This window comes from Austrofundulus limnaeus, unplaced genomic scaffold, assembly GCF_001266775.1.
Source record: "Austrofundulus limnaeus strain Quisiro unplaced genomic scaffold, Austrofundulus_limnaeus-1.0 Scaffold168, whole genome shotgun sequence".
In the NCBI taxonomy this organism is placed as follows: Eukaryota; Metazoa; Chordata; class Actinopteri; order Cyprinodontiformes; family Rivulidae; genus Austrofundulus; species Austrofundulus limnaeus.
The window spans coordinates 793,925-808,697 of NW_013952570.1; the positions used below are offsets into that span (position 1 = coordinate 793,925).

At 43.0% G+C, this 14,773-nt stretch overlaps 1 protein-coding gene across 1 annotated transcript in view; it reads left to right on the forward strand.

Moving 5' to 3' along the window:
* Nucleotides 1-13,925, forward strand: part of evplb (envoplakin b) — a 21,248-nt gene extending 7,323 nt beyond the window's left edge. Inside the window, exons 8-22 of the mRNA XM_014017450.1 lie at nucleotides 955-1,062; nucleotides 1,162-1,257; nucleotides 1,334-1,444; nucleotides 5,555-5,701; nucleotides 5,783-5,937; nucleotides 6,033-6,130; nucleotides 6,250-6,422; nucleotides 7,560-7,738; nucleotides 7,839-7,977; nucleotides 8,105-8,298; nucleotides 8,685-8,835; nucleotides 9,664-9,747; nucleotides 9,832-9,948; nucleotides 10,032-10,124; nucleotides 10,219-13,925. Of these exons, the coding sequence (XP_013872904.1) occupies nucleotides 955-1,062; nucleotides 1,162-1,257; nucleotides 1,334-1,444; nucleotides 5,555-5,701; nucleotides 5,783-5,937; nucleotides 6,033-6,130; nucleotides 6,250-6,422; nucleotides 7,560-7,738; nucleotides 7,839-7,977; nucleotides 8,105-8,298; nucleotides 8,685-8,835; nucleotides 9,664-9,747; nucleotides 9,832-9,948; nucleotides 10,032-10,124; nucleotides 10,219-13,698 (5,325 nt within the window). The 3' untranslated portion in view covers nucleotides 13,699-13,925. The remainder of the gene's footprint in view (nucleotides 1-954; nucleotides 1,063-1,161; nucleotides 1,258-1,333; nucleotides 1,445-5,554; nucleotides 5,702-5,782; nucleotides 5,938-6,032; nucleotides 6,131-6,249; nucleotides 6,423-7,559; nucleotides 7,739-7,838; nucleotides 7,978-8,104; nucleotides 8,299-8,684; nucleotides 8,836-9,663; nucleotides 9,748-9,831; nucleotides 9,949-10,031; nucleotides 10,125-10,218) is intronic.
* The last annotated feature ends 848 nt before the right edge of the window (nucleotides 13,926-14,773 follow it).

The following is a 14,773-nucleotide window of genomic DNA, read 5'->3' on the forward strand; positions in this document are numbered from 1 at the left end:
GCATTATGTTACTGACTTACACATCAGAATCTCATCTATGGGAGAAGTTGGGGGGCCTAGAGGGAAACATCCAGAGCTTGACATTACAAAATGTCTCAGTTGTAAATACCTGAAGAACTGTGACTCATGGATGTCAAATTTCTGTGTTAGCTGTTCAAATGATTCTGGATAACAGCAGACTGGCTGTTCGTAAAATCTACGACAGGTCTGGACCACACGTGAATTTTGTTCGTATCTGAAAAAATTCTTAGAATACGAAAACATTGGTGAATGCCACAAATTCTCCTAAATCACTCGTACGCACAATTTAAGAACAAATCTGTGCGTACGAACGGTCCTTGCATGAGGCCCAATGTTTTACAGTGTTTTCTATTCACACATTTACACAAATACACAAAACAGAGGGACAACCTGAAAGACAAAGCTCTCAGTTTCATAACKGATCAATGCTGCAGACGTTGTGAGTAAAGAACAAAAAGAAAGAGTGGGAGGTGGGAGACCTCGGTCCTGACCCAGGACTTACAGCTGGCTTCGGCAGCCTAGAGCGGTGATTATTTAAAGTTGGGGTCTGGACCGCACTGTGGGTCCTGAAACATCAAGGTGGGGTCTTAAAACTAATGAATTACATTTAAAAATGACTGCTAACAGCCATTTTTTGTCTTAGTCATTACACGAGTGAGGTTAGTGCGCTTAAAAATGGCTAAAATTAGCATAATGAATATTGTTGCTGAACCCTTGTTTATTTGTTTGTCACCCAAACATAGCCGTATACACATGTCTGTTACTGTTATCATGTGGGTCAAAAGCTAAAAAAACCTTGAAAATCATTGGGCCAGAGGAGGTGGCTGTGGAGAGGATGGTCTGGAGGTTTCAGCTTGAGGCCATGCTGTCTGATCAGAGAAAGATCTTGACCTCAGACAAGTGCATCACGCACACGTCTGCRTTTGTGTTCAGAAATTCAAAACCAACGGACTGATAGCACACGAGCGGGAGGTCAACCAGCTCCAGGTGGAAGGAGACCGTCTGATCGAAGCGGAACATCCCGGCAGCGCAACCATCGAGGTGACATGGCGAACATCAAGCACAGCTCTTTCTCCTCAGAACTCATCAGTTTATTTAGAATTTAGCCAAACTGAAGTCGTCGTTGTTGTTTTTCTTCAGATACACAGAGATACCGTACAGATGGAGTGGCAAGCCTTCCTGAACTTGTGTCTGGCACAGGAAGTCCACCTGAACAACGTCGACATTTACAAGAAGGTCAGGACCTGACAGATTGTGTAGAATAAATCCGCTGAAGAAAAAAAATTGAGATGCTCCTGTTTTGATTTTGTAGTTTCAGCTGGACGCAGAAACTTTGTCCGAGTCTTTGGAGAGACTCAGTTCCACTCTGGACCCAAAGTCCCTGAACAACAAGAGCAACCCAGAGGTTCTGATCGCACTGGAGGTACAACGCTGCAGATTGTTACGAGATGTTAACAAGACTGTTTGAAGGCTAAAGAAAAATAGTTTTTGTTTGTGTGAAACAAAAATAAAACCAGTCTGTTAGACATGACTGGATCCGGTGTGATGAGTTTATTAAGTGAAGCCTAGTTATCCAGGCACACTTGTTACTGTTTTATTCAGAATATCTGTCCTGGATCTCATCACACAGCTTTGGATATAAGAAACCTGGAAATTATACACCAAATTGTGTGTCTCCATCAGGAACAGTGTGACATCATAGGTATCAGTATGTACAACATGCACAATTTGCAAATAAGCCTGTCTGGTGACAGGGGCAGAGCCAGAGGGGTGGCACCCCAGACACCTGTTTGGCCACCCCCAAATAATAGACAAGTGGGTAGGAATCCTGGCTTTTTTATTTGCATGATTGTTCTCTGATACTAATGTACTGAAATAGATTTTCAGCTGTGCTTGTTTAAAAATGGCTGAATATAGCCCTTTGTAAAACCACATTAGCATTAGTGGTTTTAGGATTAGCATCAGCAATAAAGATGCGATCATACTTAGCCACAAAATATTTATTCTCAATAAGTCTGGGCTGAATGAACTGAACTTTTTAAAGTTAGCTTGATTTTTTTTTGATCAACATTTCGGATTTGGTAAAGATCATTTTCGGCTATTTCTACRCTAATCTTCAGCTTTGTTTGTCTTTGTATGTCAAGCATTCAGCATGAGTTCTGGATCACTCTTAGCTATGATCACAAAAAAATTCAGCTCAGTGTTTCTTAAAACAGCTGAATTAAAGCCATTTGGAATTACCTGTAGCACCCATCATGAGTTTTCAGATCCAAAGTGATTTTTATGTGTATGTGCCGCCCTAAAAAACTGTGAGGATGTGTGTTTTGTTGTTCTGTGTTTTCCCTGTGTAACCACCTTTCAGTTCTCCTCAGCTTGTTTCTAGGTCATTCTCAGTAAACCATCCTCACCTGTCTGCARTCCCCAMTCAGTTCTCCCTCCAGRTGTTTGTAATTTTCCCTCTCCCTCTGTCTGKTTGAATACTGGTCTTGTCCKCCACACACTCACTGGTTCATTGTTTGGTTTCCCCAYCAACTGTTGTGGTTTTCCTCGTTGTCTCCTWGTCRTTCTTTAAGTTTTGTTTATTTGGCTTCCCTGACAGCTTTGTGTTTTATTTTTGTTAAAATAAATATTTTTCTTAAAACTCTTACCTCCATTCGGATTTGGGTTCATTCCTTWGTTAAAACATAACAGAATGAACCAGTCAATTTCAGGACCCACCGGGACAAAGAGTTTTCTCAAGTTTATGGAGGAAAACAGCTTTTTGGCTCCATTCAGTGAATGGGGGAGGAGACCGACTGGGAGCGTGACCAGGACTCAGCAGGTCCAACAGCCAATGATCATCYGAGTAGGTGGTTTTAGAATGTCACCTGTTCAGCCCACTCAGAGACGTGAGCGCCGGGGTCTGAGATCGAGGTCTTCCCATCGCTTCTTTTAGTGGAGGAGGAGGAGCAGAAGCGGACGCAGTTCCATGGGACTSGACTGGCCTTCAGGTCTGCACCTCCATCTCRCTCTCCCACATCTGGCTCCTCTCAGCACAACCRTCGCCAATGGAGAAAGGTCTCTCCTGAGCCTGATTACAATCCGGACTACGATCCAGAGTGTGATCCCAACTTCCCTGAGTACCTCGGTTACTGCTCTTSCGGGCCGATGATTTTCCCCTCTTCAGTGCCGTCTCCGTTTCTCCYGCCAGCATCTCCTCCGAGACGGTCCCAAATGCCTCCTCCAGTGCCTCCCCCGAGGAAGTCCCGGAYGCCTCGCCCTCCTGTRCCACCTCCAAGAGGGTTACTGAGACCTCCAGCCTCCAACGCTTCTGAGAAAATCTATGCCTCAACCTCCTGCRCTCTTCTTGCCTCTGAGAGGATCGATGCTTATACCTCCATCTGCGCTCCTCCAGACGGTCAACGCCTCCACAGCTTCCTGCGCTCTCCAGAGGGTCGATGCGTCCACCTCCTGTGAGGAGGGTCTCGAGGGGAGGGAGGTGGTGGTCACCACCATGGCTGCTGTGAYAGTTTTCGTCATGGCAGCTCTTGTGGAGATGCTGTCCWTGCCTGCTGCAGCACCTGAGTCCTCAGAGTTGGAGCCAACACCAGAACTCACRGAGCCAGAGTCTGCACCAAGGTACTCAGAGCTTGAAMCAGCACCTGAGCCTACCAAGCCCCCGGGTCAGATTGTGAAGTCCCCAGGTCTGCCAGAGGCTCTCATGGTCTCCATGCCGGTCTCTGCTTCCGAGTCCACTCTGGTCCCTGCTACAGCTGAGATCTCGTTGCCTGCAGCTGAGACGCCACCACCTGCGGTTAAGTTCTCCTCACCGTCTGCAGCTGAGATCTCCTCGTCGTCTTTAACAGAGTTCTCCATCCATCCTGAGCCGGCCCCTGCAGAGTCTTCAGAGCTCAATCTTCATCAAGGCCAAGCTCCAGGTTGCCCACCAGAGCTTCATCCTCGCCATGGCCAAGCTCAAAGTCGCCCACCTGAGCTCCGCCTCCACTGCGGCTGTGCCCACGTTGCTCACCAGAACCCCTTGCTTGTCTGTGCTGGGTTCCTGGGCACCCACCTGAACTTTCTGCCCTCTTTATGTCTGCCTAGGGCCATCTCAGTGACTAAGTATTTTTGTTGTTTTTTCCCAGGACTTACCTGTCGGTTTTTGGTTTCATTTTCTGTTTTTGTGTTCCCTTTGTTGTCTTTTGTCTCGTGCCCTCTGTCCCATCTTTGTGTTTTCGTACCCCTCACCTCCCACCCGTGCTTGTCCGTTAATCGTCAGGTGACRATTCATTGGGGCAGGGGTACTGTGAGGATGTGTGTTTTGTTGTTCTGTGTTTTCCCTGTGTAAGCACCTTTCAGTTCTCCTCAGCTTGTTTCCAGGTCATTCTCAGTAAACCATCCTCATCTGTCTGCAATCCCCCATCAGTTCTCCCTCCAGGTGTTTGTAATTTTCCCTCTCCCTCTGTCTGTTTAAATACTGGTCTTGTCCTCCACACACTCACTGGTTCATTGTTTGGTTTCCCCATCAACTGTTGTGGTTTTCCTCGTTGTCTCCTTGTCGTTCTTCAAGTTTTGTTTATTTAGCTGCCCTGACAGCTTTTTGTTTTTAATTTTGCTAAAATATTTTTCTTAAAACTCTTACCTCAGTCCGGATTTGGGTTCATTCCTTAGTTAAAACGTAACAAAAACACACTGCAAAAAAAGCCTAGCTCTGCTCCTGTTTGGTGAAACTTGATTAAAATAAAACTCTTTGACTCACAGAACATTATTTAAAATTTAAACTGTCACAGAAAGTTGAATTTTTACAYGATGACAGTTAAGTTTGATTTTTGAGAAGTTTCTACAAAAAATGTCCCACTGACAATTTTCTAGTGATTTTTGTCTTTTTTTTTCCCAGTGTGTCTGTCTCTTCTATAGGACTTAGTTTTCTCTCAACGCTGATGGARGTGCAGCAAGTGTCCAGCCAGGTTTCCACTGATTCAGTTGTATTTTAGCTAAAAAATAATATCTCTTCAAATCTGGACATGAGCAATTTTTTAACTTGTCATTCCTCCGATACATATAAATTTACATGTGTAACCAAAAGAGTCACTCAGGGTTCAAGAATTTTTAAAATCGAATTATAGTTTTTACACATTGTTTGTTTGAGKCTTACTTTTTAGTTTGTTCTTACCTCTGTCAGCCAGGGAGTGAGAGACAAAGGTGTGTGGTTATTGTGGTGACCAATGAGCCGCTGACTTCAGCTTTAACATTTATTTTTTTTCTTGCTTTTTAAACAGCAAAATGTGGGCATTTTAAAGCATAGATTATTAAAAAGCTATGTAGAAAATCTGAGCAGTAGCCTTGTTGTCACACTTCAAAATTTATTCATATTTTTAGAGTTAATGGCAGTAAAAAATGTTGACTTTTTCAAGTTTGCAAAGCTATTGTAAATCTATTGCCTTTGTTTTAGATTTCAAAAGTTCTCAGGTTTTACTTTCTAAATAAAAAAAGATTTAAAGACRTCAGGAAGGAAACAATGCTTAAAAYTGTTCTTTTAATTTTTCCTAAAAAGGGAGATGAACCGGCTGTAAAAAGGAACGAGCAGCGCCTGGAYGCCCTCAGGGGGCTCAGCACAAGCATCGCTCCTCTGAAGCTGCGCAGAACCCAGCCCACCAAACCCATCAAGGTGGTGTCCCTGTGCGACTGGGTGGAGGGAGAGGTAAGCTGCCGTCTCACAAACACGACAGGTAACCCCTGAGACTGTTTAAACGCTTGACGCATCGCCTTCCCACCTTTGTAGGAAGCAGTGGAGCGAGACGAGACGCTACGACTGAAGTCCTTCTCTAACGATCAGAAGTGGACACTTGAGGACAAAAATGGACAGATCAGGACCCTTCCTGGGGCTTGTTTTGAGATCCCACCACCTGATGCTGAGGTGCTRCAGACAGTTAACAGGTACACAAAACAAACACACACCCTATTTTCTTTTTTTTTACTATAAGACTAAACTTAAACCTCAATTTTTAAATCAAATGTGTGTTTTGGTTCAGCCTGGACAAGAAGCTGGCAGACCTGAAGAAGCGTAGATCAGGACTGATGGACTCCCTGAAGAGCCCTGCCGTGGAGGTAGTTAAGCCTCAGAAGGCAGGTGAGAAGAAATCGCCTCACGTTTTCAGATTTTCTCTCCTCGTCAGAGCCTCACTGCTGCATTTGTCTGACCTGTTTAAGTTCTCAGAGTGGACATTTTTCTTTTTTTTTCCTGATCAGCGGTTATTCAAAGCTCCCCAGAAGACCCCAAAGCTGCAGGTTTCCTTGGTGACATAGATCAGATTAACAAAGCCCTGGACAAGACTGAAAAAGACATTCTGAACAGAATCAGGACACCGCTGAATAACCGCAGCCCCATGCAAGACCTGGAGACCAGACAGCAGGACCATGAGGTGAACATTTATACTAGTAGCTCACAGCAAAAGAAAATAAASATTAAAGCTGTTTTTCTTTTATTTGGCAAGGTTATTTCCAGTTATGTCACTTTGTTTGATTTTCTACTATGCAAGTGTTGGGGTAAAAAAAACAACAAATAAAAACATTAAAGGGGCAATATCATGTAAAATCTTTTTTTTTAGTTTTATATGATGTTATAATGTCACACTCTCATAAAAAACATGCCCAAAGTCTTGCTTTGACTAATTCATGCATGTTTGAGAAATCCTGCAGCGTTTTTAGGCAGACATGCTGAGGAGCAAAACGACAAGTGGGGACCAGAAATGCCTCTGGGGTGTGTCTTTAAGCCAAACTTCCTCATGGCAGATTCCCCAACCCCCCCCTGACTTGGGCAGGCTACTGCTGAAATGGGCGTGACCGAAGTGGTTGGATTTTCTTAAAGAGACAGAGACCTATTTAAAGGCGTTTAGAAACTGTCAAGATGAGAAGTAAATTGTATACAGCTCTTTCATAAGCTGAAAATGTGACATAGTTACTTTATTTTAGTATAAGATTGAAATATAGGCTTGGAAAGYRCATAATATCGCCCCTTTAAAACATGAAGCTAAAAGGAGAATGATGTGAAAAGATRTTTGGCAGGAGTTCACGATTCAACAGGCAAAATTTGCTGAATAACTGCAAAAAGTTCTCACATRGTCAATAATGGGATTTTGGTGAAACAAGCGCAAGGCTGTGGGAAGAAGGGGTGCGGAGGGCACTGCAGCACCTCGTGATGGATGACACGGGGACAAGCACATCCAAATAAAGTCATTTAATTAGAGCTGCAGATGTTTTTATCTGTGTTCAATATTTTTACAACTGCTTTATTTTTGATTTACAAATGCTCTTGAATCATGCCATCATGGCCGCCCCTATAAACCCTATGTAACTTGTGTTTTTACAAGAACTTTTAGGTTTCGATGTATTAAGTGCTTGAACAGAATTTAACAGTTAGAGTTCAGAATAACCCACAGGGTAAACAGGATAAGGTTTTAACCTAAAGTTTCAAAACAAAGCTTCATAAATCGAACCTTTCAGGATTTCTTTAAATCTGTTTTTTTTTCTTTCTCAAACACACTGTTTCTGTCCCATAGAAATCTGCTCTGACAGTCAGAAAGCTGGARTCAGAGAAGTCTGCCATCCAAAGAGAGATGGATCCCATGCTGGCCAAGAAACCTCTGGGTCCCACAGCCTCCACCGTGGCGCTCAAACTCAGCRCTGCTGACAACAAGATCCACAACATCACCACTCTGATTGATCTTTATAATAAAAAGTACACATTTTCTTTATTAAATTAAGAAAAATAACATCTGTGGTAAATGCACAGTTTTTGGAGTCTGTTTGTTTATTTATTTGTTTTTGTCTCCTTTCAGAGCTTTAGCCTCCATGTTCCTGGAGAAGCAGATAAAAAAAGTTGATGGTTTTGTTTCGGGGTTTGAGGACAAACTTTCCAAAGATGGAGTCATCCCTAACGAAGAAAACGCTCTTCAGACTCGCATCCAGAACTTACAGGTGTTCAAACATATAAAACAGAAAAAAAAATTAAAAAGCATGGGAGTGGAGATTATCAGATGACTTAAACGGTACAAAATGTTCCTTTGTTTTTTTTTTAATCCATCTGGTTATTGTTGTCAAACAGGCGATGCAAAAGGAGTCGYTGTCAAAGAAAGACGAGCTGAATAAATTAGGTAAAGAACTGGATCTGGCACAACAAGCCTGCAGCTCTCTGCAGCAGAGCGCCAACGAGTTCTGCCCGGACATCCGCCGGCAGGAGAGCAAGGTGAAACAACTGAAGAACCGGGACACAAATGTTAATAATCAGATCCAAGAGAGGTGAGGGGGGAACTAAAMCCATCAGCCATTAGTGCAGAGGTTCTCAAACTCTCGCAGACTCCCAGGGGTCCATGAGAGGTATCTCGGGAGAGCTCAAAAAAGGTCACTAAATTGTTAATTTGGCTTTTATTTTTAAAAATGCATGAAGAACAATAAACTAATAAAACAAACATGATAAACTAAATACAAAAATCTATATTCCTATGGCATTTAGGGTTTAAAATGACAATAAACAGCATGGGTTTTATGAGGTGGCCCCTGGAATTTTTATCACTGTTGTAAGTGGTCCCCAGACCCAAAAGTTTTGAGAACCCCTGCATTAGTGCTATAAAGCTACCTGTTTCATTATTATTATTGTTATTATTTAACTTATGTGTTTTCTTTAGGTTGGCTCTTCTAAAGAAAGGAAACAATAAAGTTCAAGAATTTGAAAGTACTGTACAGTCACTGGACTTTTTCTTGGTCAATTTGCCGAATAACTCGGTCAAACCCACCGATGGTCTGGCAGAAATATCAGCCAAGGAGAAATCTCAGAGGGTAAATGTATTTTCTTTTCAGTTTGCAACTTTTCTACAAAAACCTTTTAAAATCTAAATGAAAACATGTGAATGTGATTCAATCTCCTTTTTTATTTTCTATTTTGTTGTCCTATAACCTGGAATTTAAACATAATGTTTTTGAGAGTAGTAATTTCTAATTTATTCAACATACTGTAACTACCTCTTTGTAGATGCAAAATAGTATTTTATTGTGAAACAAAACATGAAATGAGACTTTGAGAATTTGTCTTTCCTTCAACCGGTTTTCCAGTCCCTACTGATGAAAACATCCCCACAGCCTGATGCTGCCACCACCGTGTTTCACTGTGAGAATACTGTTGTCCAAAAAGTTCAGTTTTAATCTCACATGATTCAAAAACTTTCTTTGAGAAATATCCAATATGTCATTTATCAAATTCTAATCATTCTGGCTACTCTTCCATGGAGTCCAGCTCTGTGCAGGAACAGTGGTCCACCACACAGATCCTCCCAACTCTGCAGAGGAGCTGCTCACCCCCTGCACACCATCTTTGTCCCCTGGTTGTTTATCTAATTAATGCCTCCTGGTCCAAAAGTTTAGGCAGCTTTGCCATTGTGGCATCATCTATTTTAAAGAATGTTTTTAATGGAAATCTGTTTGCAATGCTCAATTTGCAGTATTTTATGTAGGTTCTTTACTTAAAGTCAATCAGTAAATCTATTTTAAATTTACAGAAATTTTAGGTTGTGAGGCAACAAAGTAGAAATGATTCCAAAGGAGCTGAATTTTCTCGCATCTTGCTGTAACACTTGTAAGTTCTGTTTCTTAAAAGTTGTTCTCTTTCAGAGAGTGGTGGAAGACATTGAGAAGAGATCTGCTAGTTTAAACCAAGTTCAGAACCTGTCCAAAGATCTGCAAAGCACTTTAAATGTGAGTTCAGACAACACAAGCTAACATTCATATTTACGATAGATCGAGTCTCCCCTTTTAGCTACTGCATCTATTTTCATTCAGGAGTATGAGACCAAGTCCAACATTTATCGCGAGGCTCTGAATTATGAGGATGAAGAAGATGATGACAACAAGACACCAGTTAAAACTCCACCTCTGGTTAAGGAAGTACAGAAAATGGTGGGTTTTCAGGCAGAAGTGATTTAAGTTTATTTTGTTTTCCTTGTGTTTAAAACTAATTTTGCAATTTTTTTCTGCTACAGGAGAAAGCTGTACTGAACCATTTCTCTGAGGTTTCTGCTGAAAACAACCAGCGGCTCCGTCAGCTGGAGACAGCAAAGAACATTAAGGCCAGGGTAGGGGAGCCTCACTAAAAACACTACCAATTGATTCAATGTCTGCATTTTATTACACAGACTCATACGCTGCGTCTTCTTTTATTGTGTGCAGAATGACGAGAAAGTCAGTCAGGTTGTTGTCAGTCAGCAGCTTCAGCTTCAAAGCCAACAGAAGGACATGGAGGTAGTTGATAGTCTGAAAAAGGAACTAAGCGAAGAGGCTAACAGGCGCATGCTTGCTGAGAAAAACCTGGAAAACTTCAGCAAGAGGTTTTTGTCTCTGAAGAGTAGAAGAGGAGTGGAGAGGTTGGAGGAGAAGGAGGTGGTGCAGTACTACCGTGACCCCAAACTGGAAGCGGAGCTCCAGTTGCTGAAATCTCGCATCCACGAAGAAGAGCTGAAGAGATCAAGAATGCAGTCTGAGATTGAAATGCTAAGCGAGAGGATCATATCAATAGAGTTACAGTTGACCAGAGTCGAACCTAAACTGATCACCAAAGTGCTCACTGAATACGAGAGGGACCCCCAGCTGGATAAAGAAGCAACCAAGATTATAGATGAGTTGGAGAGGATTCGGCTCGAGCTCCAAACCAGAGACTCGGAAACGGTTCAAGTGAAAACCGAGCTCACGGTTCTGTCACAGCAGAAACAAAAGATTAGGGAGAAGGTCGTCAAGAAGGAAGTGGTGAGACTCGAAAAAGACCCGGAGATGCTGAAAGCCGTTCTTACATTCCAGGGAGACATCTCAGAGGAGGAGTTAAGGTGTAAGTCCCTGAACGAGATTATTTTTAGCACAAGGAGCCACATAAACAATCTGGAGAGGGTCATTCCCACCATCGAACCCAAGATTGTCACCAAGGTTTTGAAGCAAGTGCAGCAAGATCCAGAACTGCTCGAGGAATCAAAGAGGCTAAAAATAGCCTTGGAAGAGGAGAGAGATGAGAATGTTATCCTATTAAAGGACCTGACCACACTTCAGTTACGTTACAGTGAACTGGAGCAGCTCAAACCGAAAGTGGAGGTCAAGGAGATTGTCAACGAGATCTACAGAATTGATCCAGACACTGAAGTTGAGCTGGTCCGTTTGAAGAAAGAGCTGCAGGATTCAGGCCGGAATCGCCTCACCCTGGAGAAAGAGATAAGCACCGTGATGACAACGCTGACCACTCTGCGCACCCAGAAGCCCAAAGTGGAGTACAAGGAGGTGACCCAGGAGGTGATCAAAGAAGAGAAAAGCCCAGAGGTCACGAGGGAGCTACAAAGGCTGACCAACCAAGTCTCCCGTCTGCAAGTCAACTATGACACCACCCTAGAGCTGCTGATACGTTTACGTAAGGAAAGAGACGAGCTGAAAGCTGAAAAATCCAAAGTGGAGACACAGCTTGTGACAAAAGAGGTTGTCAAGTATGAGAACGATCCTCTTCTGGAGAAAGAAGCTGACAGGCTTCGAAGGAACGTTAGGGAGGAGATCCACCAACGTCGCACCGTGGAGGAATGTCTCTTTGAGCTGCAGAACCAGTATATTACCCTCGAGAGGCAGAGGCCAGAGGAAAAGATTGTGATGCAGGAAGTGGTTCGTCTCCAGAAGGACCCCAAGCAGATCCAGGAGCATGAAAAGTTAAACAAGAACCTGGATGATGAAATGAAGATGCGCAGAAAGTTGGAGTTAGAGGTCAGGCAGCTGAGGGCAAGGATCGAGGAAAAAGAGAGAAGCCTGGCGGAGATGGACGAACGCCAGAGGAAGATCCAAGTGGAATCTGAGCTTAGGCAGATCAAAAATCGCATCCTCGAGCTGGAGAGCACTCCGCCGCCYGTTGAGGAAAAGATAATCATCGAAGAGGTCCTGAAAGTGGAGCGGGACCCTAAGCTGGAGAAACTCACTGACAGCATACGTGCCGAATTAGAGACAGAGAGCACAAACTTCAGCCACATAGAAAGAGAAATTCGAAACCTTAAGATCAAACTGGAAATCCTTCAAAAGGAGAAGTCGATTGAGAAGGTTGTTTACAGAGAAGTTGTTCGTGTTGAGAAAGACCCAGCAGTGGAAGCTGAGAGGGACCGTCTCAGAGAGTTGTTAGCTCAGGAGAGAAATCTCCGGCAAATGCAGGAAAACAGCAATCAGAAAATAAGCATCCAAATCAAGCACCTGGAGACCTCAAAGTCTGCAACCTCTCAAGAAGAGACAACGCTGATCTCCCAAAGAGATGCCCTACAAAGAGAGAAGGATGACCTCTACAAACAGCTCAGATCGCTAGAGTCAGAAAGACAAAGCATTAGTATAACCTTCCAGCAGCAGTCCAAGCTAATGAGTGAGAGGAACCAGCTGGCACGGCAAAGAAGTCTCAAAACAACCACTGAGATACAGCGGCTGGAGAAGGAGATCCTTAACGAGAAGGACAGAATACACCAGAGGGACACGCTCATTGCAGAGCTGCAGAATGGCATCAAGAAAGAGGATCACTCTGAAACTCACACCAGAGAAACTAATCTCTCCACGAGAATAACCATCCTGGATCCAGAGACCGGTAAAGACTTGTCTCCCTACGATGCTTACGTACAAGGAGTGATAGATCGAAACAACTACCTCCAGCTGTCGCGGCTGGAGTGCGACTGGGAGGAAATCACCTCAACCGGTCCAGAGGGGGACTCCACAATTCTGCAAGATCGAAAAAGTGGGAAGCAGTACTCCGTCAAGGATGCGCTAAAGGAAGGACGCTTGACTGAGAGCGACGTGAGCCGCTACAGGCAAGGGAAAATGCCAATTTCTGAGTTTGCCCTCCTTGTCGCGGGGGAAAGAAGGGAGTCGTACATTCCCTCAGTAACTCCAAAATCTCCTGTCAAAGCCGTTCCGAGCTCCCCTATGAACTCAATGCCTTCACCTCTGAGGTCCTCCTACAGCGGCCTGAACAGCAACCTGAGCTCTAGCCTCAGCGGCAGTTCAAACAGCCTTCTTGCCTCATCGGGCGATGAACTTTTCCCAATCTCTGGCGTATTTGACACCACTACCGAAAGCCGCATGTCTGTGAGGAGCGCTCTCACCCGCAAGCTCATTGATGCAGACACAGCACTGAAACTGCTGGAGGCCCAAGCAGCCTCTGGTGGGATTGTGGATATTGGTAAAAAGGACAAGCTATCTGTCCACAAAGCATCCGAGAGCGGCCTCATCGACTCAGGCCACATGTATAAATTGCTGAATGCACAGAAAGCCTTCACCGGAGTCGAGGACCCAGTGACAAAAGAGCGTCTTGCTGTGGGACAGGCAGCACAGAAAGGGTACATTACCCAAGAAAATGCCAAGAGGTTCATGGAGGCGCAGTACCTGACCGGTGGTTTGGTGGATCCCAACAAAGCAGGCCGCCTAACTGTTGAAGAGGCCCTCGCTGCTAAAATGATCGACAGCACCACCGCAACTGAGCTGAAAAATGAGGCTTCTCAYACAAAAGGGTTGGTTGACCCGATCACTAAAGAGAAGATAACCTACAAGCAGGCCATGGATCGGTGCCGGAGAGACGCCACCACAGGGCTCCTTCTGCTTCCTGTAGCCTCCACCAATGTTTCCAATGCCCCGTCATACTCAAACTATCGCTTCTAAGAACTCTTTGCCTTTGTTTGCTACAGCCAGAGGTGCTACACTATAAAAAATATGTTCAAAAACATTTAATGGTAAAAATTATGTGAATCTACATTTTCTCTCAAATGCTTTTGGTTTGCTTAAAAAAACAGGGAGGGGGGACGGTGTAATTTTTGTTTTACATGATAATTTTTTTTTGTTTTGTCAAGTTGAGTTGTTCAAGTGTCAAATAAACTCCACAAGTTTTACATGAATTTCTCTGACCCTTTATTATTATTATTATTATTATTATTATTATTATTATTATTATTATTATTATTATTATTATTATTATTATTATTAATACTACAATTTTTTATACATTTAAAAGAAACAAGTTCAATCAGTTATGAACCACTCAGAACAACACTTTTAAAGGGCCAATATTTTGTGTTTCTCAGGCATATAGTTCAACTCTATAACATAATAAAACAATTCTGTCACCTTCAGTTGTTAAGAAAATGCTGTTTATATGTATAAATCAAAAATAAACTTGACTTCACATCGCAGCCATTTCTACACACCTTGAAAATGGCCTATATCTCTGTAAGAATCTCCTTTTTACAACCTGTAACATTGTAGTCTATTTTGTTGTACTAATAATTGGAAAAAAAAAAAAGCAGCAACATCATACAATATTGGTTTTAGAAAATGGCAACTCAGGATAAAAATGGACCTCATGGTCGGATCAGAAAGTACATTTTCTGAAGAACTGGAGCGATTACAGAGACAGTTTCAGTCATCCTCACAGACACACTTCAGTGTTAAGCTAGTTTATTTATTAATAAAATCTGGTGTAAGCCAACTAAAGAACACAAATCATATCATAAGTTATGAATGCTAAATGTAGATCACAGATAAAACAAACAACTGAACAAAACAATGTGAGATGTTTTCAGCTTACCTGGGCAGATGTCTATGGGGTGCCCCATAGACGACAATGGTGTTTGTGTCCTTCTGAGTGTTGGATTTGTATCGATTTTTTAGTGATAATCTTGTCATTAGTCCACTGTTAAATCCTAGTTTGTTCAGAAAGCTATCATAAAGTGACTTGCAC